Source organism: Peromyscus eremicus, chromosome 5 (genome assembly GCF_949786415.1).
Source record: "Peromyscus eremicus chromosome 5, PerEre_H2_v1, whole genome shotgun sequence".
NCBI classification, from domain to species: domain Eukaryota; kingdom Metazoa; phylum Chordata; class Mammalia; order Rodentia; family Cricetidae; genus Peromyscus; species Peromyscus eremicus.
In genome coordinates, this window is record NC_081420.1 from 86418902 (window position 1) to 86442923 (window position 24022).

The 24022-nt window shown below is 52.7% G+C and overlaps 1 protein-coding gene across 2 annotated transcripts in view; it reads left to right on the top strand.

Moving 5' to 3' along the window:
* Positions 1-15096, top strand: part of Fbxo31 (F-box protein 31) — a 33372-nt gene extending 18276 nt beyond the window's left edge. For both annotated transcript variants that reach the window (XM_059263897.1, XM_059263898.1), the window contains 7 exons: positions 2102-2178; positions 2501-2668; positions 3974-4048; positions 7919-8028; positions 8709-8862; positions 9769-10151; positions 11746-15096. In XM_059263897.1, coding sequence (XP_059119880.1) covers positions 2102-2178; positions 2501-2668; positions 3974-4048; positions 7919-8028; positions 8709-8862; positions 9769-10151; positions 11746-11968 — 1190 coding nt within the window. In that variant the 3' untranslated portion in view covers positions 11969-15096. The remainder of the gene's footprint in view (positions 1-2101; positions 2179-2500; positions 2669-3973; positions 4049-7918; positions 8029-8708; positions 8863-9768; positions 10152-11745) is intronic.
* Positions 15097-24022: the final 8926 nt, after the last annotated feature.

Genomic DNA, 24022 nt, shown 5'->3' on the forward strand with positions numbered 1-24022 from the left:
CTTGTCCCGCCTATACTTCCTGCCTAGCCAATGGCCAATCAGTGATTTATTTACTGACCAATCAGCAACACACTTGACATACAGACCATCCCACAGCAGTTATTGTCACCCACAGTGGTCTGTGTTGGGACTTATGTGTAAAATCCCTTGGACCCCAGGGTCCTGGGGTGGATAAGTGATGAGAGGTGTCCTGAGTGTAGGACTGTCCCAGGCAGACATAGATCTGTGGAATGCCAGTGACTGGCCTCTGTAGAGCATTCAGGGACACTTGTGTCTTTGGTTGGTGCTGTCACCTGTCCTTCCTTGTGTGGGTTGAGGGTGACTGCAGAGTGTTCTGAACTTACAAGTCACTTGGAGTGACTGTGGGTGCCAGGCCTGTGGGTGATGTGCCAGAGTTCTGAGGCAGGTGCAGGATCGAGGACATGGCCTTGCCTGTGGTAACAGGATGTGGATGGCCCCTGTGAACCCTGGGCTGCACAGTGGAGTATGGGGGGAGGCCTCTAATAGAGAGAAGTCCAGACCCTCCCTCCCTAAGGAGCCTCTAACATCGATGCTCCCAGAGGGATGGGGAGCGCATCAGAAAGTCTAAAACAGACACTCAGGGTGGGCTCATTTCTCATTCTTGGGCTCTATGGCACTTCTGGCTTTGACCCAGTGACTAGGGCGAGAGGCTTATCAGTTGCATTTTTCCTTTTGGACAAGAGGGAAATGTGGGGCCACTCAGGCTCATCCACTGTCTGCAGACAGACCTGAAGACGTAAACGCAGTCAGTCATTTTCTGTCTTTGGTGGGGGCCGTGTTTGGGCTGTTTTTCTGAATATTGCTTAACTGACTTTGTTCTGGGCAAGCTGAGGCTATCACTTGGGATAGCACAGGACTCACCCTGGGAGGCAGAGTTAGTGTGTCAGTTGATTTTGTAAGCATCGTAGACTGGCTGCTGGGAGAAGCAGCTGGTTTCCTCTCCTCTGGGTGTCCAGCTAGCTCTCTTGCTGGTGTGAGCAAAGGGAGGAGGCTGGCTTCTTCTCAGGATTTATGTGTGAATTAATGCACCACCAGATGGAGTCATCTGTGGCGCGTCCTTCCTGTTCCCATAGCACACAGTCACTAATGTTTGTGAGTTGCAGTGTTTTCTAAAATGGGTGATTTCTCCAGCTTTTCTATTTTTCAACTATAAATGATAACAAAATGTTACTTTTTTCTTTTTACACCGGCCCTTTAAGATCTCTCCTCCTTATATATACTGCAGGATGACACAGTGGCCATTCTTTGGAGTGTGCCCCCATTACCCTGCACTCTAGGCTCTGATGTTGCCTGCTGTGCTTGTGAGTTTAGAGACAGGTGGCGAGGCAATCTTAGGAAGCTCTGGTCCCTGTGGGTCGGTGTGCCTGAAGCCTGTGTATTCTTGTAGTTCTTTGGAAAAGGCTGGTGGCATCCCAGGCCAACTAGCCAGCCTCATACTTGTTAGAGTTGCTGAGGATGTGGCTGGTGTTTGATGCATTCAGACTGAAATGTCCACATTGGTGTGCCCCGTGCCTGGCCCTCCCTGGACTCTTCCCTGTGTTGAGTTCGGCATGTGTCTCTGAGCTGTTTGTCAGTAGCTCAGGTGTGAGCATCCGTCATGGCTGTTTCATCCTTTCCAAAAGTCAGAGAGCCTGAGCCTGACCCTGGGCGGATGACCCACACCTTCTCTTTAGAATCCCCCGTGATGGCCTTGGGCTGAACCTAGGGGTGGTAGCAGTTCTTAAACAGTGTCAAAGGCTGGGCTGTCCCTTACCCTGCACCCCGGGCCAAGGCCTCTGGCCCCATCCCTTTGTGGTCCTGCCTGGTTGGCCTGAGTGTAAGCTGTGCTCAGTAGCCGTCTGTGACTGCACGGTCTTCAGAGACCCCGTGCTCCTGCACCGGACAGTCAGGGCCTTTAGGAGCACCCTGATTCATCCATCTGTCACTCTGAGCAGCAGTTGTGCAGAAGCAGTGGCCATGGTGACAGGCACAGGCTGGACTGTCGTCTCTAGTGGCTTATGGTGGAGGTGTTTCCTGAGCCTCAGGAGCATACTGGGTGAGTGGAGCATGCTGGGTAATAGTGCTCCTTCTCTCCCCACAGTGCTTCACCGATACAGACACATTTTGGGGCTGTGGCAGCCAGACATCGGGCCGTATGGAGGACTGCTGAACGTGGTGGTGAGTGGGAGCCTCGTGGTGGTTCTCGTGCGAGCAGGAGGTGCCCACACTGGAGAGCGGCAGTGCCATTTCTTGGCTCAGTAGAGGAGACTGAAAAGCCAGATGTTACTTTGCAAGTGCACACCGATTGGTTGTAAGCAGTCCACTAGCCTTCTGGCTGTGCTCCTGGACTGCTTAAAGACACTCAGGCAGCCATAGGGCCCTCAGCTCCTGGATGCGGAGGTTGCAGGCTCATGTCTGGAGCCACAGGCTCTGATGTGCAGTTGTTGGCTGAAGGAGAGAACAACCCTGCCTTGGTGTGACCACTGTCTCCTTGCTGCAGGTGGATGGCCTGTTCATCATCGGCTGGATGTACCTGCCTCCTCATGACCCCCATGTTGGCGACCCCATGCGATTCAAGCCACTGTTTAGAATCCACCTGATGGAGAGGAAGTCAGCTACGGTGGAGTGTATGTACGGCCACAAAGGGCCCCACAACGGCCACATCCAGGTAGAGGAGAGCTAGGTCCCCTGTGACGTGACACAGGCATGTATAACTGAAGGGCTATCCTCCTTTGGTTGTCACAGTCCCATGCCATCCTGGTGGGTGCCAGGAACGCGTGCCATGGCACCTTTAGCTGTGGCCTGTCACAGTTCTACTATGACCCCTAGCTGTAGGCTGTGGCTTGTCCAGCTCAGTGGAGTGGGGAAAGGGTCTCCCCGACGCCGTGTGTGTCTGTGTGAAGATGGAGGTTGCCAGAGCCCACTGGAACTTTCTTTTGCCTGGAGCTGTTCTGTTCTCCCTGTAGGCTAGTTTCTTGCCTTCTGCTGGCTGGTGCGTCAGTGTGCAGGCACATGCTCCAGTCTGATGCTGACTCCCATGAGCCGGGTGGGGGAAATGCTGTGCCTGCCTCTGGAAGTGCACATGCCGGGAGATGGGGCTCTGGCTGTCTTCCTTCCAATGGCCTGTTATAGATGCATTTGGGTCTTTTTTGTTTTGAAAGTTTAAAAAAAAATTACAAATCAACCATTTGTGTGTGTGTGTGTGTGTGTGTGTGTGTGCGCGTGCGTGCGTGCGCGCGCAAGTGTGCATGCCACAGTGCACATTTGAAGGTCAAAGGACAACTTATGAGAGTCAGTTCTCTCCTACCATGTACGTTTTGAGGATCAAATTCAGATCTTCAGTCTTGGTCGATGACAAGTGCCTTTACCTGCCAGGCCATCTCACTAGCCCCTCAGAAAATTTATTTGGGTGGGCATGTGTGCTGCATATATTCACCTGTGTGTGGATGCCCGTGAGCTCGTGGGTGCATCCATGTGGTGGTGGGGCCCACCTCAGGTGTTGTTTGTTGTTACCTCTGAGCCGTCCCTCTTGTGTTTCGAGTCAGGGTCTCTTGCTGTGACCTGGGGCTAGCCAATTATGCTCGGCTGGCTAGCAAGCCCTAGGGATCGCCCTGTCTCTGCCTCCCCAGCTCTGAGATGCCAAGCTGTGCCAGCACACTACCCCCCGGGTCCTCATGCTTCCACTGCAAGCATCTCACTGACAGCTGTCACCATGGCCACCGAGTGACATACCCCAGCCCTCCTTTTATTTTGAGACAGTTGCACTGAGTTGCCCAGCCTGGCCTGGAGTCCACCCTCTTGTCCAGGCAGAACCTGGAATGTCCTGCCTCAGCCTCTCAAGTAGATGGAATTACAGGCCTGCACCATCAGACTTGACATATTTGGGTCTCAGTGGGTTTGGTAGGGAGGGTGGTGGACATTAGGACTCATTGTTCCTCCTGGTCCTTTTTTTCCTTCTGTGGTCACACTGAAGATCGTGAAGAGAGATGAGTTCTCCACCAAGTGCAACCAGACAGACCACCACAGGATGTCCGGTGGGAGGCAGGAGGTGAGTCCTGGGGTCTAGGAGGGAGGCTGTGGAAAGATGTTTGCATGCCTGGCTGTCTTTTCTCGTGGGCGCTAACCTGGCCTCCTGCTGGTTGAAGTAGAGGCATGGGAGGTCCCATCATTTGGAACTGCCCCCTCATAGCCAGCATCATTGCTACACGTTGTCATGCCAACCCCTTCTGTGCGGAGCGTGTCTGTGGTCCACCTTACAAAAGCATCCACGCGGACGTGTGCATGACATAACTTATATTCCCCAAGCAGTTGGAAATCCCTGCTCTCTCCTGCACATTCTAGTGGGAACCCACCCACTTAGACCGCTAGAAGCTGTGTCTAGATGTGTAATGCAGGGGCCCCCTGAAAGCTGTTCAGGGCTATTTTCTCCACACAGGGGACCTGGCGGCCTGGGGTTCTAGATCATGGCAGCACAGTGGATACTCATGTGCTTGGCTTCCTGCCACTTGCACAAGTGAGTTTATGTTGCTTTTGAGGTTTGAGCTCTGATTTGTGAGCATCTACGTTGCACCACCACTAAGAACAACTTGAGATTGTTGAATGTGGGTGTCTGTTGGAGCTGTTTATGATGGGTGTGCATCTGTAGCCATTTTCTGAGTTTCCAGGGTTCCTGGTGGCCAGAGACCCACAGGAGAGTTCCAGTGAACAGTGCTTGCACTTGGTGGAGTCCCTGCCCTAACACTGCCATTACACTTTGGTTTCCTGCGGTCATGACTTGCTGCCCCTCTGAGATTGTTGGAATTCTCATTTACGAAGCCCTCAGCTGTGAAGTCCTTAGAGGTCATGGGCTCATTTTCTGGAAGAATGTGATGGGATTTGAAGGGTTCTAAAGGCTCCCAACACAGTGCGCTCCTGGCTGAAACAGGAGCAAGTGCTTTCCTGAGAGCTGAAGTGTCTTCGTGAGACATGAGCCAAAGACATCCTGTGTTCATAAGTTCTGAGTTTCCTTAGCTCTGAGCCCTGGTAACAAATGTAGGTCTCTAGTCACATCCAGACAGGCATGTCCATCCCAGGTGTCCAGAGACACTGCCCAAACTTCTCTTTACAGCAGCTAAACCAGCCCCCTTTCCTTGAGACAGTGGCCGCTGGGGGTGCGAGAGAGCTGGGGAGAGCAGGTGCAGGGAGAGGAGGAAGTTTGGCCATGTCGTCATCCTTGGCCGTCTCCCAGGGCTCCCGGGAGCATATGATGGTGATTGCTGAGTGCCAGGCACAGTGTGTCCCCTGGATGGATATGACAGTCACTCCTGAGCTGTGTTCCAGGCCCTGGTGCTGTCCTCATGTAGCTGGGGCTTGCCCTGGTGGGGTGACGGATGATCACCCTGCTGCAGACCTTGGCTCTGAGCAGTGGGCTGGGGCTTCTCAGCGGTGGTCGCTCCAGTCAGCTCAATGTGCTTCTGATGAAGTCTTTCCTGCTCCCACTTGATTGCTTTTATTTTGTCTGTTACCTATTTGGTTTTTATGAAAAATATTTCCTCCACAAGACCAGCCAATGTAATGAAAGGCTTAATTTTGAGGTGGGACAGGTTTTACTAAGTCTTTTTTTTTTTTTTTTTTTTTTTTGGTTTTTCGAGACAGGGTTTCTCTGTGTAGCTTTGCGCCTTTCCTGGAACTCACTTGGTAGCCCAGGCTGGCCTCGAACTCACAGAGATCCACCTGCCTCTGCCTCCCGAGTGCTGGGATTAAAGGCGTGCGCCACCACCGCCCGGCGTTTTACTAAGTCTTAATTAAGTCAGCCTGGTTGTCCTGGGGCTCACTTTGTAGATTGGGCTGGCCCAGCACACAGAGATCTGCCTGCCTCTGCCTTTTGAAATTTTTATTTTTTTATTTATTTTTTTTTTAATTTTTTTTTTTTTTTTGGTTTTTCGAGACAGGGTTTCTCTGTGTAGCTTTGCGCCTTTCCTGGAACTCACTTGGTAGCCCAGGCTGGCCTCGAACTCACAGAGATCCGCCCGGCTCTGCCTCCCGAGTGCTGGGATTAAAGGCGTGCGCCACCACCGCCCGGCTGAAATTTTTATTTTTAATATACACGTGTGTGTGTGTGTGTGCGCGCTTATGTGAATATTTGTCAGAGGAGTCCAGAAGAAAGAGTCAAATCTCCTGGATCTGGAGTTTTAGGTCATTGTGAGCTGCTAGATGTGGGTGCTGGGAACTGAACTCGGGTCCTCTGGAAGAACAGGAAATGCTCTCAGCCACTGAGCCAGCTCTTCAGCATGAGGAGTTTAATGTCAGTGGGGCCTAATTTTAAAACATTTTTTTTGGGCTTTATTTATTTATTTATTTATTTATTTATTTATTTATTTATTTATTTATTTATTTCTTGAGACAGGGTTTCTCTGTGTAGTTTTGATGCCTGTCCTGGAATCTTGCTCTGTAGACCAGGCTGGCCTCCAACTCACAGAGATCCACCTAGCTCTGCCTCCCGAGTGCTGGGGTTTTAAAAAGCCTTCCCCCCAGATTGCAGACAACCTTCCTTTCCTCTGTTTGATGAAGCACATTTTTTTTTCTCTTTTCTTTTTTCTTTTTTCCAGAGCTGAGGACGGAACCCAGGGCCTTGTGCTTGCTAGGCAAGCGCTCTACCTCTGAGCTAAATCCCCAACCCCTTTTCCTCTGTTTAAACAGAGGCATGGAGACCTACTGTTAGTGTTTCAACCCCTCCCTTGGGATCAAGGCGGACCGGTTTTGATTTGTGGTCATGTCTATTGCCTCTTGTGTGTGTTGTGTGAGGAAGGGGTGACTCCGTTGGTTGAAGACTTTCCCCAGTCAGAGCTTGGACATCCTTGTTGAAAATGGGCCAGATTGTGGTCCTGTCTGTCTTATGACTCTGGGGACCCACCCACCGCTCCTCATGTCTGTGGATGGATGGTATTGAGAGTCTTGGCATCTTCCCGTTTTGTCCATGTGTCTGGAGTCTTTGCATTTCTGTATGGTTCCATGGGCTTTCTGGTTTCTTGGTGTGCTGTATGGTGAGCTTGTATCTGAGGTGCTGGACCTAGAGGTCAGTTTGTAGCCTTGACAGGGCAGAGTACCTGACTTTTCCTTCAGGCCTTGCCTCTGGTCAGTTTTGTTCTGTGACTTGCATAGTAGCAGCCCTGTACACAGGGCTTGTGTGATTTCAAGCTCTACTTTGTACAAGATGCTGGAAATAGAAATTGGTAAGATTTTGTGTTGTGCCTCTGGCTTCCTTTGGGCCCTGCAATGGCTTCTGGGTTCCTGCAGTGACATGTTAAAGAAACCTATCCCAAGATTGTAGCTTTTCTTAATTTTGTGAATTGCTTTTGCCTCCATTTGTGGAGCGCTTGCTAGTCAGGAAATGCCAGGTCAGGTTTGGAAGCCTATGTTAATCATGTAGAATCAAACCTTTGAGCAGGGGTTGTCCTGAGCAGGGTCTGGCCTGTCCTGGGTGAGCAGGGGCTGCCTGAGTGACCTGTCCTGGGTGAGCAGGGGCTGTTTCTCATTGGCTGGGGTTAGGATGGGGCTCTGCTGTGCCTGCACTTTTCCAGCTGCCTCAGGTCTCTTGGGTTGTGCAGGGTCAAGCTGGATCAGTATGGATACCAGTCTCCCACCATGGGCACAGTAAGGGGCTGTTGCCCAGGACAGGAGCTCCCCAGCCTTGCCTAAGGGAACCCTGTGACCTTGCTGCCCTCCTGAGAGTCTGAGGCTGTGTGCCCTGGGAAGGTGAAGAACCTGTCCTTTATCACGGGTGGGCCATCCTCAGACCCACATCCCAGGTGCTCACCAGCTCTGGCTCATACCTGCCCACCAGCTAGCCCCTTCGGTTTGGAAGTATTCGTCCAGTCAGCTTCATACAGCAGCCTCTGTCCTTCCGTTTTGGTGACTCCCGTGCCCTTGTTCTCTGAAGGAATTTCGGACGTGGCTGAGGGAGGAGTGGGGCCGCACGCTGGAAGACATCTTCCACGAGCACATGCAGGAGCTGATTCTGATGAAGTTCATCTACACCAGTCAGTACGAGTGAGTCAGGGCCTCTGTGGTGCTGTGAGAGCAGTCTCTTGGTACTGTGACAGTAGTTCCCCTCACTGTGGGTGTGAGTACTGCCCTCTCTTTGGGTGAGTGTGGCCTGTTTCTATAGAGACTATGCGGTTCCTATTCTGTGGGGACTATGAATGCAGTCCCCCTTCTCTGGGTACTGTGAACACAGTTGTTTCCCCTCTTTGGCTACTATGAATTCAGTTCTCCCTTTTCTGTGTAGGTACTGTGGACTTAGTCCCCCCTTTCTGAGTATGGGTATTGTGAATGTAGGTCCCCTTTCTCTGTGGTGCTGTGAGCACACCCGTACCCTCCACCCCTACTGTGGTATTTATTATCTTTGTCGCCCTAGTATAGGCATCAGTGGCCAGTGTGTGCTGAAGCCAGGTGGCTCTGGGAAGCCTGGTCTTAGCCTCCTCCTGGCATCTGGCTCCATGCCTGACCACGACCCCTCCCTGTGCTATGGGCATGGGCTCCTTTCCTGAGGGTAATGGTGAGCTGTGCTGTGCTCCTGGGCTTGCCCCTCCTAGGCCCTGAGGGTGCATATTGGATCCAGGAGTGCTGTGCCCAAAAGCTTGGGGCTTAGCCAAGGGGCTGCCCAAGGCACGGACGACACCTGTCCAGTCAAGTTGAACCCCTCCCTTCTTCTGTCTATGCCCCTGCAGCAACTGCCTGACGTACCGCCGGATCTACCTCCCACCCAGCCACCCCGATGACCTCATCAAGCCCGGCCTCTTTAAGGGTACCTATGGCAGCCATGGCCTGGAAATTGTGATGCTCAGCTTCCACGGCTCACGTGCCAGGGGCACCAAGATCACGGTGAGCCGTACCAGTGTCTTACAGCCATCTGGTGGGCAGGCATGAGTCCACTGTGCTCCAGAGACACAGGATTCAGCAAACGAGGACCCTGCCAGTGCTGGGCAAGCTGATTTTAGGCCCTCTCCACTGATGACCCAGACTTCCTAGGTTCTGAATGAGCAGAACTTGGAAAAGGCTGCCTAACTAACATCCTTGTGCACCTCATTGGGACCCACTGCCTAAGCAGGCAGCCTCACAGCTCATATTGGTTTGGTCCCTGTTATGGTCTGGGCTGGGATCTGAGCCTCAAATAAAGCCCCTCTTCCTGAGCTCTGAATAGCTGGCTGCGCGTGTGGCTGTGCCTTGCCAGGGCCACTTTGCCACCACGCTCGCCTGTCACCGAGTTCTGGGAGGTGGGTTTTAGATGCTACTACTGTGTCCTGAGCAGCCAAGCCTCCATTGGGGGCTTCTGTGGCCCATGTCCCTGTGCTGTGGATCAGGAATCCAGAATTAGGGCCCTCATGATACCTGACTGCTCCCCTGGGGTTTTGGCACTCCAGCACCACAGAGTGGCTGGTGGAGGGGATGGGAACTTCCTCTAGTCAGGCTCAGAAACTGTTTCAGTCAGACCAGCCTGAACTGAGCTTCTGGCTTGCTCTCGGCCAGACCCTGGGAGGGTGCACATGCTTCACAGGCGGGATCTCTAGACATCTGTGTGAGTCTGCACTCCCAGCAGGCATCTTGCATCCATCCCTCACTGGAGCCATGGTTGTTCTTGGGAGCTGATTCGTTAAGGAAGCCTCGGACTCCAGTGCTTTGTGAGGTGCTGCTGCAAGACCTGGCAGAACTTGAGCATGCTCAGCAGGCAGGCCGGGAGGTCTTCATGGGCCTCTCAGTCCTGCTTACTGCCACCTGTCCCTTCCTCAGGGCGACCCCAACATCCCCGCGGGGCAGCAGACTGTGGAGATTGACCTGCATCGCCGCATCCAGCTGCCCGATGTGGAGAACCTCCGCAACTTCAATGAACTCTCCAGGATCGTCCTGGAGGTCCGAGAGCAGGTACGGCAGGAGCAGCAGGAGGCCGGCGAGGACCCCGCCCCACCCCGGGAGCCTTCCGCGAAGGGCCCCGAGGGGCCGCCACCCGCCACCGCCGCCGCCGCCGCCGCCGCCGGGGACAGCAAAGAGGCTGGCAATGGAGCTGAGGCAGCCTCCGCTGAGCAGTCGGCCTCAACTGGGCAGGGGCAGCCGTTTGTGTTGCCCGTGGGCGTCAGCTCGAGGAATGAGGACTATCCCCGCACTTGCAGGCTATGGTGAGGACCACAGCTCTCAGCCAGCACAACTTCGTGTGCTTCTGGGAGGGTGGAGGGACCCCTGCCTCACAGCTTAGAAGCCTGTTTTTTGATATTTTGTTATGTGGGGGTCGGGGAGGGGTGCACGCGCCATGATGCACGTGGGGGTCAGAGGACAACTGTGTGGAGTCAGTTCTCTCCCACCTTTATGTGGGTTCCAGGGATTGAACTCAGGTGGTCAGGCTGCATAGCGAGTGCCTTTACCCACTGAGCCATCTTGCCGGCTCAAGGTCTGTTTTTGGCTCATGGTTTCAGCCAATTGTGGTGAGAGGCTGGCCTGTGCTCCTACAGCCTGTGACAGAAGCAGCTCACATGCAGAGCAGGAAACAGAATATAGGCCTGAAACAGGGGTGTGGCTGTCCCCAGCAAATTCCTTCCTACAGCTAGGCCCTACCTGCTGAGGGCTCCACACTCTTCCAGAACAACATTAGCAGTATTCAAACTCAGAGCCTGGGGGTGGCGTGGGGCAGGACACACAGCATTGCAGATCAAACGCAACACCCTATAGAAGGACCCAGGGTGGGATTTTTCAAGAGCCTTTAGGACATGGGGCCACTTCAGGTGGCACAGACTGCCAAGCTTCGCCAGGGGCTCAAAAGATGACTGACTTGGTTAGTCAGGTGAAAAAAAAACAGACAAGGAAAATGCCCCACATTCGGCAAGCGGGTGGAGCGGGAGAGGGTTCCGGTCCTGCAGTGTGCCTGCGTGTCCTATAGGTGGTGCCATCGTACACATCTCAACTGCTTGGTGGCTGCAGCTCACCAGGCCCTTGGCTGTTTCTTGTCTCTCTTCCCACTGCCTGTTTCTGCTCCTTCGAGGTCAGACAGCCCCTTGGTGGTTTTTGTCCTATGTGCCCGCACTGTTGAGGGAGAGGGGGCATCTGACCCACAACCCAACCAGCTGGGCAGCAGCCCAGACCTCCTCGACCTTTGCCTCTTAGGCTTTAGCTCTGGCCACTGTCTTCAGCTCATGATGGGCCCACCCTCATCATCCAAGCCATTCTGCAAAGAGGAGTAAGGGCCAGGCCCCTGCACTCTGAGGCAGGAAGCCTCTGTGGCCCTCTCTAGGTACCATGGCCATTGATTACCCGTCTGGAGAAGGACAAGCTTTTCCCTGTCTGAGAAGCCTCTGATCCATTGTGCTGCTCTCTCTGCTCTCCTGAGCAGTCTCTCAGTTGATACGTCCCTGGGTACAGGGAGGGGCACGGGAGAGTTCCTGGCGGGCCTGCCTGGCACTCCGACCTCAGTTGCCACAATGTTTTCTGGGCCACAAGTAGGCAAATCTTGGTCTCTTGCACACAGACTACCTAAGTAGCTCAGAGCCCTTGGGGCTCCCATGTGCTTATCCTTGACAGAGTTCAGTCAGGGACCTGAGCCTGACCCTAACCCTGTGAGGTGAGGCCCTCCTTGGGTGCTGCTTACTGGCTAATTGCTGTGGTATGGCTGGAGCTGTGGAAATGGAGCTATGGAAAACAGTGTGCACTGTATGTGCCCCATGTGGTGTGGGCTCCTGCTCTCTGGGCGCCTTCTGATGGCATGCTCCCTTGTCTCTCTAGTTTCTACGGCACAGGCCTCATCGCTGGCCATGGCTTTACCAGTCCTGAGCGCACTCCTGGAGTCTTCGTCCTGTTTGATGAGGACCGCTTTGGGTTTCTCTGGCTGGAACTGAAGTCCTTCAGCTTGTACAGCAGAGTTCAGGCCACCTTCCAGAATGCCGATGCACCGTCGCCACAGGCCTTTGATGAGATGCTCAGGAACATCCAGTCTCTCACCTCCTGACCTCCACGTGGGCGGAGAGGCTGCACTGGGGCCTGGGGTGGGGGAAGCATGCACTTTGGAGATGAACGCACACCTCCTCACGAGGGTCCCGGTTGCCCCGAGGCACTTCTTGTATAGTGTGTAACATACTCTTGTATATTTGATTTGTCGGTAGCTGTGAAGGAGAGGAGTGAGCACGGTGGGGAAGTGAACAGTTGGGCCAGGGGGAGTCTGACTAAGCTGGTGGCTGTGGTACAGAGAGTCAAATGGATGCCTTCAGGTTCTCTGGAGAAAGGGAATCTGTCTTTAGGGTGGGTTATGACCCAGTCGCCATGGATCTGGGAGGTGTTCTGCTGCACCTGTTCCTTTTGGATGACCTAACAGTCACAGCTGGAAGGTGACCTCAGTGGAGTTTGGGGTATCGGGCCCAGGGACCCTGGATGGGTATCTATTTCCTCACTAACTTGCTTAGACAAGGGCATTCTACCATGACCTGTTTTCCTGTTCTGGCTGATAGGAGCCATCAAGGTGTGTCACTGCTGTCTCCATCCTGGCCCCCTGGTGTCCTCTGTGTCACACCCGCTCTAGCGTTAGAGCCAAGCTGTCAGGCCAGCCACTTGCTTGTCCCCAGCAGCCACACACCACTCCCTTGGTCTTCCACACATACGATGGAGAGCTGGCCCTGTCTGTTTGTAGGGCCTGCCCTTGCTGGACACCACGTCCCTGTTGCTTTCATCTCATGGTTGTGCAGGTGCCTCTGTTGGTGTCCGCAGAGATGCTTGTGAAGCCCTTCACAGGCAAAGAGAGAGGGCCACTTTCTAGACGGACACACTTGTGTGTGGCAGTGCACTGGGATCTTTGCTAATTGAGGACTCATGTGGTCAGAGACCCTGAGCGCTGGGCTGTGCTAATGTCTGTATTGGGAACCCTTTCTGAGGACATCAGTGTCTCCCCCGGGGCAGAGACCGAGAGCTCAGGCCTTTGGAACCCCCGCCAGCACTTCCAGTACTCAGCAGACTTCTAGGCCGCCTCTCCCACCTTGACCGTCGTCCCCGAGGGCTGCTGCAAGCCCTTGTACTTGGTGTTCAGAACTCGGCCTGTTGGGGAGAGACCTTAGGAAGGTGGCAGCCACACGAGGATGGCCGTACCCTCCCTTGCAATGGCAGGCCTTTCCTGTCAGAAGGGCCTGCAGACTCGGGAGGTAGCGTGGCAAAGGACCCTTGTGAACTGGTTTGGGGATGCTGGCTTTCTCCCCGGTGCTGTGACAGCTTGCAACGAGCTGCCAGGGCTGGGTTCTGGCCTCTAGCATCTTTTGCAGGATGGAGTCCAGCCTTTTGTTACTTCCTTTGTTAGTCATGAGTGTTCCTCTTGTGCCAAATGAGGCAGGCTCTGGACGGTGGGGACTGTGACTATGAAGACCGGACAGCTGGGCGTGCAGGTGGCTGCTCTTCTGGTTTCGCTGTGTTTGGAGAAAATCAAGAATACATTTTACCCAGGCCCTGAGGCTTACTGTGGGGATGCTGTAGTTCGGAATTTTCTCAAGTGTCCCCAGGCACTTCCAGTTAAGTAAGGGCGGTCTCACATATTAGCCAGTCACGCATTGACTTTCCTAAACGCATGCCCCATTTGCTGCAGGTGAGGGTTGACAAGGGCTGGCATCACTGTTGGGTGGAGGTGGGACAGTGCTGCCCAGTGTAGGGAACAGCCAGGCCCAGGTACTCTACAGGCGGCAGATAGATGTCTTTGTCCCTTGCCCCCCCCCCCCCCCCATGTGAGAACTGTTGGCTAGCCTTATCATTTTGCTACTCAGGCTGCATAGTTCATGGAGGTTGGAGAGAGGACCTCTTGTGGGTTTCCACACTTGGCCCGCTCTGCTGTGTGTGGTTGAGGTCAGGTGCAAGCCTCAGGAAGTTTTTCTAGTGGGGACAGTTCTTTTGTGTGAGGATGTTGCTGATGTCTGTTTAGGCCCCGATGTGTTCAGGCCCTGATGAATAGGACACTGGCTATCATTTCTCAGACTTTCGGCATCTCTAGTCCGCCCTTGGGAGGCCAGTACTGGGAGTCCTAGACTCCTTGCTTTGGTCTTGACTCACCTTGTGTCCCTCTGGCATCACCTGCCTGGCTGTTTGTGGCATGTGTTCAGACCCTGGGCCCCTCTGCTCTGGGCTGTCAGCTCCGCAGCATCCCTGCGCCTCCTCTTGGGTCCTCCCTGTCCCCGCATGTCTACCAATAGGGTGGGTGCTTGGCAGTTCCTGGCCAGATGCTGGTCAGCCAGCCCTTCCTCACATCATGCAATGAGCTCGGAGGCACTTGTTAGACTTGTTCCTTCACCAAGAACTTGGGAGCTGAGCACTGCTGGGGCTGGACAGCCGGGGCTCCTCCCCAGCGGCCGGCTTTCTATCCCAGCCCTCCAGTGGCTCTGTCTGCTCGCCAAGCTTGCTGGGAACAACACCCGCTCATTGTATGTTCACTTCTTAGTACTTGTGGGCACTAGTGGAGAGGAACCATCCTCCTCGGCTGTCAGGATTTTGTGAACCCCAGGACACCTGTGTTCCTAGTTTGGGCCTCTTTTCCTCAAGACAGTGATGCTGGGCAGAGCATCTGGGTGTGCTGAGCTCCTTCTGCCCCCGCCTTTCTGTCCTGATTGGGTAGAGTGTCAACCTCCTCAGGTCATCATCGCCCATTTGCTGTTACAGACCGAGTCTGTGGTTCTGGGGAAGAGCGGGATAGATGTCTCCCAGAAGCAGCTGCAGATAGGAGGACATGGTTTAGAACTTGTGAATGAGGCACTGGCATTCACAGCCCCTTGGCCCATATGGCTAACCTCCAAAGAGGGGTTTAGTTTTCTGTGGCTGGATCTTTTGTGTTTGCATGGAGACCAACAAAAACCACCAGAACGTGCTTTTTCAGCCCAGTCACTTGCGCTCACAAGCCTGTTTGGAAAATGTGGTTTGTCTGGAGTGCCTCCTAGCTCTGGACAGAGATTGGCTCTTTAGAAGCCCTCTCGGGTCAGCTCAGCTTTGTCTAAGGATCAGGGAAGGGCCCTGAAACAGTCGCTGCTGTGTGTCTGGGGCCCAACATCACCTGTGACACTGTCACCTAGGATGTGTGGTTGTTTCTCCTTTCAGTAAACCTGTTTTTGAAGCCTTGTTGTGGGCCTTGTGATTTGTTTCTCTGGGGTGTTATTAAGATGGGGATGGGGGCCCCCAGGAGGGGTGGCTGGGGCTGTGCCTTCTACATACACACACCCTTAAAAATTTTATATATGTGTTTTGCTTGCATGTGTGCATCACACGCATGTCTGGTGCCTGAAGAATTCAGATGTCAGATCCCCTATCACTGGAGTTATGGGTGATTTTGAGCTACCACGTGAGTGCTGGGACCTGAACTAGGGTCCCCTGCAAGGGCAGCCTGCTCTTGGCTGCTGAGCCGTCTCTCCAGCCCCCTACACTGATCTAAAGGATCAAGGTAAAAAACGCTGGCTTGTATCCTTGACCCCATCCCAATACCCCTTAGGTACAAAGGAAACTCGGTGGAGGGCAGTCATGCCCTTGATGGACAGAAACCAGTTAAGTGTTGTGCCAGGCGTCCACAGCAGGGTGGCAGCTTTGAGAACTCTGATGCCTATCTGGGTGGCTGAAGAAAGCTCAGGAGGGAGCACCCAGCCACCTTGAGGGCATGGGCAGGCAGAGCCCAGGGCCAGTGTGCATGGATCACTGTTGCATGATGGGATGTTGGAAGAGGCACATTATTATGTTTATGTAGAATGTAAGAACAAAACAGCTTTGTTTGATTTACACATAAACTTCTGGCTTGGCAAGCATGAGAATCTGAGTTCAGCTCTCCAACACCCATGTGCCGGTAATCCCAGTACTTGGGGGCAGTACCAGGAGGACCCCTGGGGGGTCTCTGACTGGAGAGCGAGCTCTGGGCTCAGTGACATAACCTGACTTAAAAGGTAAGGTGGAGGGGCCACTAAAGCGGCCCAGTGAATACAGGTGCAATCAGGAGACCTGAGCTCTGATCCCTGGAATCCATAAAAAACCAAAACAACCCAGATGCCACGGCTGGAGTCTAATCCCAGCATTCTGTCGGATGAGAGGTGAGGACAGGAGAATCAGCTGGAAGCTCATGTATGCAGAAGAGGGAAGAACTGACTCTAAAAGCTATTCGGACCAACCATGTGTCTCTCTCTCTCTCTCTCTCTCTCTCTCTCTCACACACACACACACACACACACACACACACACACACACACACACACACTTGGATAATTTTTAAAAAGTAGAGAGCAGAGCTCTGTGTCATGCCATGTGGTCGGCAAGGACAGGACTCAACTAGGAGTCACCAGGGGTCTCTAGCCCTGGGCTGTGGGGCTGCAACACAGCAGCAGCTCTGCACCATGCCATGCGGCTGGCGGGGGCAGGACTTGACTAGGAACCACCTGCTGCCTATGGCACCGGGCAGTCAGACACCATTATGGTGAGTGAGTACAGGGTGGGGAGGTGGAAGAGAGAGGTGGAGCGGTTCATGGGCTGGGGAAAGGCAGATCTGAAGAGGTGAGGGCAGTGAGGAACAGGCTAATGTGAATGGCCTGCATGCCACCTGAGTCCAAGGTGATGTCTGGGCCTGGGCTATTGCCAAGGGCTCATCTTGGTCCAAGGCCATGAAGCAGCTGAGGAGGCATGGGTTGATACCTGTGGCTCCTGTCGCCACTGAGGGCCGTGCAGAGAGGCCTGTACTCTGGGCCGCCACCTGGGGCCAGGTTGGTGTCCAAGGGCCATGCTGCCTCAGGGGCCATGCCGATCTGAGTGGCCTGCACTGCCACTTGGGGCCATGGTGACATCTCGGCCGGGGCTGCTGCCAAGGACCATGTCCGGGTCCATGGTCCCACCATAGCCGGGGTCTGTTGATGTCTGGTGACCCATGGTGCCACCCACCAAAGGCCACATGGATGCCCAGGGTCTAGGCCACAACCTGTGACCATGTTTATGTCTGAGGGCTGTGCTGCCACCAGGGCCATGCTGAGTTGAGTGGCCTGTGCTGCCACCTGGAGTCATGGTGACATCTGAGCCCAGGCTATGGCCTAAGACCATGCCTGAGTCTGTGGTTCACAGGGGCTGTATTGATATTTATGGCCCATGTTGCCACCAAAAGCCACACGGATGCCACAGGGTCTAGGCCACAACCTGTGGTCCTGTGGGTATCCAGGGGCCATGCTGCTGCCAGGGCTATGCTGATTTGAGTGGCCTGTGCTGTCACTCAGGGCCATGGTGTCATCTGGGCCAGTGCTGCTGCTGAGGGCCATGTCTGGGTCTGTGGTCCTGCTGTGGCTGGCGGCTGTGTTGACGTCTATGGCTCGAGATGCCCCCACCACCTGCAGCAGGCAAGGGAGCTGCCTCCGGAGTCACGAAAGTGGAAGAACTAGCCCTGCCCCTCATCAGCGGCAGCACACGTGAGAGCAGATCTTGAACCAGGGCAGCACACTAGAGCTGACCCTGCTGTCAGTGGGGCAGGTGAGCTTGCCCTGAGGGCAGGAGAGCAGGAGAGCTGACCCTGCCATCCCCTCAAATGTCCCTACAGCAATCGAGAGAGAGGGCCCTGCACCTTGCCTGGGCAAGACAGTGGTGGTGTCCTTTTTTTAAATTGTTGCTGCCTTTTAAGACACGCTGTTCGAATCCACAACTGCACGCTACCAGCAGTGGTTGGTTATGCCGCAAGAGCCACAGCCTGAGGGAATTCTGTTCTCTCAGGCACTGACTCTTTCAAAGCTACGAAGGGAACTTAACTAAACCTCTACCTCTAAAGAACTCAAGATTCAAAGGTTAAGGTGGGGTGTGGATTCTGCTCTTCAGAGAGGCTGAGTAGCAAGTAACTCACCTCTCCTTGCTCATGTCCTCCACAAAGCCCCCCTGCTTAAAAAATTCTCCACCTGGCTCCTCCTACCACTTCCTGTCAGCTAGTTGCTGACGCAGCCTCCTGACCACAGATGAATTTTATTTAATCAAACACACCTTTGCATCATTAAACAAATGCTCCAGAGCATAAACAAAAGTAACACACCTTAAATATTCTACATCACGGTGGAGCTGGCCCTGATGCTGTGAGTGTGGGTGAGCTGGACCGGAGAGCCCGAGAGCAGGAGAACTGGCCCCCCTCTTTGCTGCAGGCTGTGTTGGGTGGGCTGGCGAAGGCAGTGCTTGAGAGCTCACTGGGTAGAGAGTGAGGATGAGGGAGAGCTGTCAGGCTGACCAACCCAGCTACCACCCAGGCCCAGAACCAGGGCTGTGGGTTGGCCCACCCCAACACCCACCCCAACTGTGAACTGTTGGAGCATGTGAAGGGGATGAGCCTACAGATCCAAAGCTGCAGGATCCCCGTCACACAGGACAGCAACAGAATATCCAAGAGAGCCCCAGTGAGAGCCCGTCATCGGTGCCATAGCAGAAGCCAGAGGCCTCGAGCCAGACCAATGGCTCATGGGCACAAACACTTCCATGTGGGGATGAAAGGACTGAAGGGTGAACTGTGTGTCTCGACAGGCCGCACTTAAACTTCCACAAGATTTTTCTTTTTTTTTTTTTTTTTCTTTTAAAATTTGTTTTTTTGGGGGAGGCTGCAAGGATGGAGGGTGGATATGGGATGAGTGGGATTGGGATGCATGATGTGTAATCTGCAAAGAATAAAAGTAAAAAAAAAACATTTACATATTATATAAGTCTGAGTTGGTTTTATGATTAAAATGTTATATATATGTGTGTGTGTGTGTGTGTATATATATATATAGTGGAAAGCAACAGAGAAAAACACTCCATGTCAACCTTTGGCCACAACGGATACATGCACACGGATGTAACATAAAATTTAAAAAGCATGCAGTCAATACTGCTTTGTGGCAACTGTTGGGCCTCTGCCCTACACCAGGGTGGAGCCACTGGTGCAGGTGTATCAGAAATGCAGGAGCCATTAGTGGCCTCCTGTCAGAACACGAAGACACTGATGTCCACATGGGGAAGGTGTGTCTGGTGATGGGCGGATGAGGCGTCTCCACACAGCTCTCTGAAATAGTCTTGTTTTCACAGGGGTGGGATGACACTAGGTAAGTTGCCTGCCTCTGAGGTATAGCCCTGGGTCTGAAGTACTTTAAAGCAAGATATCTGGTGGCTCCACTGTCCTTCCCTTTCCTGAGTCTGAACTTGGGCTTTTTTGTCCCATGGGAAAGAGCAGCCAGCCATGAGCGCAGGGCTGCATGCTTTCTGGAGCTGAGACTGCAGATGGGGGCTCATGGAGGGGTCATGACCTGTCACGTGGCACTGATGTAGCCTACTTCCTATTTTGGGTGTCTAGTGCTCCAATCTCCAAGGCACAGCATTTTTGTCAATCTGATGGCCCAATAATTCCTTTCAAAGAGGTTGTGGTGTGACCTCTAGTGGGGGTTTAGGGTTACTGCAACCACAATACCTGAGCCAAGACAACACTTGTAGTGCGTGCCCAGCCCCGACTGTGGCTTTCAAGTCCACAGGTAGCACAAGGCAGTGTCCTATGTCCTCTGGGGCAGCTGCTGTGAGTGAGGGCATTCCAACCCTCTTCCAAACGGGATATGTCTGACACCTTGACCTGCTTCAGCCACCACCTCCTGCCTGGTAACCCAGTGTCTGTCTGTCTGTCTGCATCCCTTCAAGTAGTGGGCTCCTGGCTGTTCCCTGGAAGGGGTTGTGGCCAGGGAGAGGCTCCCCTGCAGCTGGTAGAGGAGACCCCTCTCACAATGTGGGGCTGTGTATATAGGTAGGAGAGGAAGCAGAAACTTGAGGTGAATTGTTGGCCCAAGGCTACAGAGCTAGAAGCCTTTTCAAATAGATGAGCCTTGTCAGGCATTTTTTGGATAGTAAGATTGCGTGTTCCCTCATGTAGCCCAGGATGGCTTTGAACTCTTTACTTTCTTGCCTCTGCCTTCTGAGTGCAGCATGAGCACACCACTCCCGTCTGGCTAGAAATTGGTTTGTTTATAGGCTATACCGGGGATTAAACCCAGGACTTTGCATATGCTGGACAAATGCTTTACGACTCATTGAGCTATCCCAGCAAGTGCACGGATTGATTTATTTACTTTTTTGAGATGAGGGCCACTTAAGCCTGACAGTGGGGACAGAATGTTGTCACCCCTCCATGTCTAAACTGACCTGTAGTTCACTCCTTTCCCTCTTCCAGTGTCCAGTCTATGCACACAGAAGGGAGTTCAGTCCCTTCTCAGAGCCATTCTCGGTGTGTTTTCACAAGTGCTTCCACGGGGATATATACTGGAGAGACGGCATGTCTCTAAACAGATGAGGTTGGCTTGAAATGCTCCTGCTGCTTCAGTCTCTCGAGTGCTGGGACTACAGGTGTGTATCTCCACACCTGCACATCCTCCAGAAATCTAATAGTGCGTGCTGTTACCTGTCTGTGCTTTATCCTTCCAAGGGGCAGATTGGGCTGCCCACTTACAGCCATCTGTCCTACAGAAGTCATTTCCCTGTTGAGACTATACCCCTGCCCATGTTGGGGTTCCCCCACCCTGCTGCACCTGTCACTCACACGCCTGCATGGCTGAATACTCACTCTGGTGTGCACCTCATAGCTTGTCTCTCTCCTGCTAGTGGACCTTGGATTGTTTGCAGTTGGATGTTTTATAAATAGTCGTACATACCCTGGCATATTTTTTTGTGTGGCTAGGGCCTTCAGAGAGGGACAAGCACTGTGGGGTCACAGCCTTAAGAACCTGCCCAGGGCTGGAGAGATGACTCACTGTTTACAAGAACTAGCTGCTCTTTCAGAGGATCTGGGTTTTATTCCCAGCACCCACAAGGCAGCCCACAACCATCTATAACTCCAGTTTCAGGAGCTCCAATGCCCTCTTCTGGCACTGTGGTGCACATACATGAAGACAAACACACATACACATAAAATAAATACTTAAAAAATCCTGCCTAGGTCTGATAGTGGCTGCACCATCTTGCTTTCCCACCATCCCAGGATGAGTGTGTGCTGTCCCCTAGCCTCGCATGGCACAGCCATATCTGAATGGAATGGCAGAAGTCACAAAGCCAGCAGAGCTACTTGACAGGGATCCAGCCAAGTGGAGCCGCATGATGGCTGCCATGTCACCTTTGGTTTTCATCTCCACCTGTTGCATACTTGAGGGACTTTTAATATTTGTACAATTTGGGGATATTGGATTGATGGAAAATTCCTTATGGATCATTTATGCCTTCTTCCAGGAGTACTGCTTCTAGGCTTCCCCAGGGAAGTCCTGAACATACTATTCCCACCCCCCCCACTCCCGCTTTTAGGAAGATATCCTTATCTACGTTCCTTATGCCTTGGAGGTTGTGACACATAAAGAAGAAGCCAGAGGTCTCTTCATGAGGCTATGAGACATTCTTGAAACATCTGTCCCTATACTTACTCAAGAACAAGAAAATCAAAACAAAGTAAACTTAAAAAGGTCAACAAGATTCAGTGGGCTAGAGGAGTTGGCCACACATCAGATTACGAACCTCTTCCTACTGTACACTCAGACAATTACGTGGTATATACCTCTGCCCTACACAGAGACATATCGATGAGCAAAGTATGGAGTGGAAGATGATAAAAGAATGAGATGTCAGGACCCCCATTTCTTAGAAGAAAAGTTAGCACATGCAGAGCCACTGTGGTGTCATATGACCAAGAAACAAAAGAATGCCAGGATTAGACATAATAGACAAATTCTATAAAGATATAAAATACAAACATTGTTTATGCCAGATTTTGAATAATAACTGCAGCAACTTTAGCCTGAGGATTTTTTCCCTAGGCACTATGACCATTAAGAGTTAATGACACACTGCTTGAGCCATGGCAAAATGCCCAGGGTGGCTTGAAGATTTTGTTTTGGTCTAGTGTCCATGAAGCAACCAGAGCTACCAGCCTGACAACAGGCTGTCATATGCCTCTAGATTCTTAAAAAGTGGTTTTCGGGTTAATGAGTAAGAATGTTAACTCTGTTTATTAATGATGTCAAAACTTGAGGGAAAAATGATTGGAAATGATAACTCTGTTCTGTCATAGTTTATTAATGATGACTAAAAGATGAGCAAAAGGAAGTGAAACACATGTGCAAAATAAAAAATGATATGATCTATGTTTTGGAACATCATGAATGTATCCCTGCTTACTAAATTCTGTATAAATAAAGAAGCATTCTGGCTGCTAGTCAGTCAGGCTGCAAGATTCTCCTAACTGCCAGGCGGTGGTGGCACACGCCTTTAATCCCAGCACTCGGGAGGCAGAGCCAGGCGGATCTCTGTGAGTTCAAGGCCAGCCTGGGCTACCAAGTGAGTTCCAGGAAAGGCGCAAAGCTACACAGAGAAACCTTGTCTCGAAAAACCAAAAAAAAAAAAAAAAAAAAAAAAAAAGATTCTCCTAACCACCATGGCCTGGCTCATCTACTTCCCTCACCAACTCTTTACATCCTCTGCTGGGACCTGTCCACTGCTGGGGATGACTCCTGGCATTTGCAGCCACTCACTGTCCCTGGGCATTTCCACCCCAGTCATCATTACAGGCTGCAGCGGTGCTCATTAATGGCCAAGGTATGCAAACCTGAATGATGGCCATGCACAATAGATGTCTGTTCAAGGCCTCTGCACTGTCCCTGCAGAAAACACCAGGGGAGAAGGGTGGGAAGGAGGAAGCAGACACAAGGAGCCAGCTGGGTAGGGAACCCTGGGGGCTGGAGTCTGGGGACAAAACCATATGGGCCAGTGGCTGACCTGAGCTGGGTCATGGTCCTGGTATCCTGCAGAGAATGCATACCTGGCAGCCTGGTGATAAACTCTTTGCTGCTTCTTCTTCTTCTTCTTCTTCTTCTTCTTCTTCTTCTTCTTCTCCTCCTCCTCCTCCTCCTCCTCCTCCTCCTCCTCCTCCTCCTCCTTTTCTCCTTCTCCTTCTTCTTTGATTTTTCGAGACAGAGTTTCTCTGTGCAGCTTTGGAGCCTGTCCTGGAACTTGCTTTGTAGACCAGGCTGTCCTCGAACTCACAGAGATCCACCTGCCTCTGCCTCCCAAGTGCTGGGATTAAAGGTGTGTGCCACCACCGCCTGGCAACTCTTTGCTTCTTATGGGTCCAAGGAAGCCCAGCCTGGGTGCTGAGAACTCACTTTCTTGACTGCAATTCTCTGACCCTCAGTGTTACCCAAAGAGACAACTGTGGAAAATGTAGAAAGTGCCCAGCACCTACAAACCTTAGCTGTTATCACCTCCATCTCCGTCATCTGAAACTCACACTCTGCCTTGCGCAGTCAGCTCTTAGTGAGGTCACTTATGTGGACCCTCAGAAGTGAAGCCTTCAAACAGCTGGTGACAGGCAGAGCAATTTAGGCTGAGGGAGGAGGTGGTTTAATAAAGGGACCGCATAGCACTGTGGAGCAGCAAGGAATACCAATCATGTCAGGGAAGGAGGCTGAGCCACTGAGTGAATGGAATCTGTCAGTGTGGCTGTTTGGATGAGGATGCATGTGTATGTGCCCACATTAACTATGGCCCTGGAGACCATAAGGACTGTGGCTCTCTCAATCCCACAGAAGGCCCTGAACAGGATGAGAATATACCCTGGCTGCCTTCCTGAGAATGGCCTACAGGTATGCAGGGCACTGAGCCAGCTGCTGTGAGGCCTGGAGGTATGGGTTCCTGAGTGTCAAGGTGTGGCTGAGGAGCTAGGGAGGGTTGGATGTGGGGCAGAGCTGAGGGAAGAGCTGACTGTTGGGTCTGACTCCACTTGCCTGTGCATCAGTGGAGTTCTGATGAACCACTCAGTGCCTGGGTCCCACCAGTCTGTGGCTAAACTCTGGAGCCTGCTGCATGGAGCGACACCAGGTCAGGACAGCTGCTGCTGACTCCACAAAGCATGCACTGGAGTCCTGTGATGGGGGGACCTTTTGCAGATAACCACACAAAAAGAGACCACGGAGCTCTACGCACCCTGAGCCTAGCACAGTAGACCTCTTTTCTGTCCACTTTTGCAGTCCCTGGACCTACGCTGCCCTTCTGGAGTCCA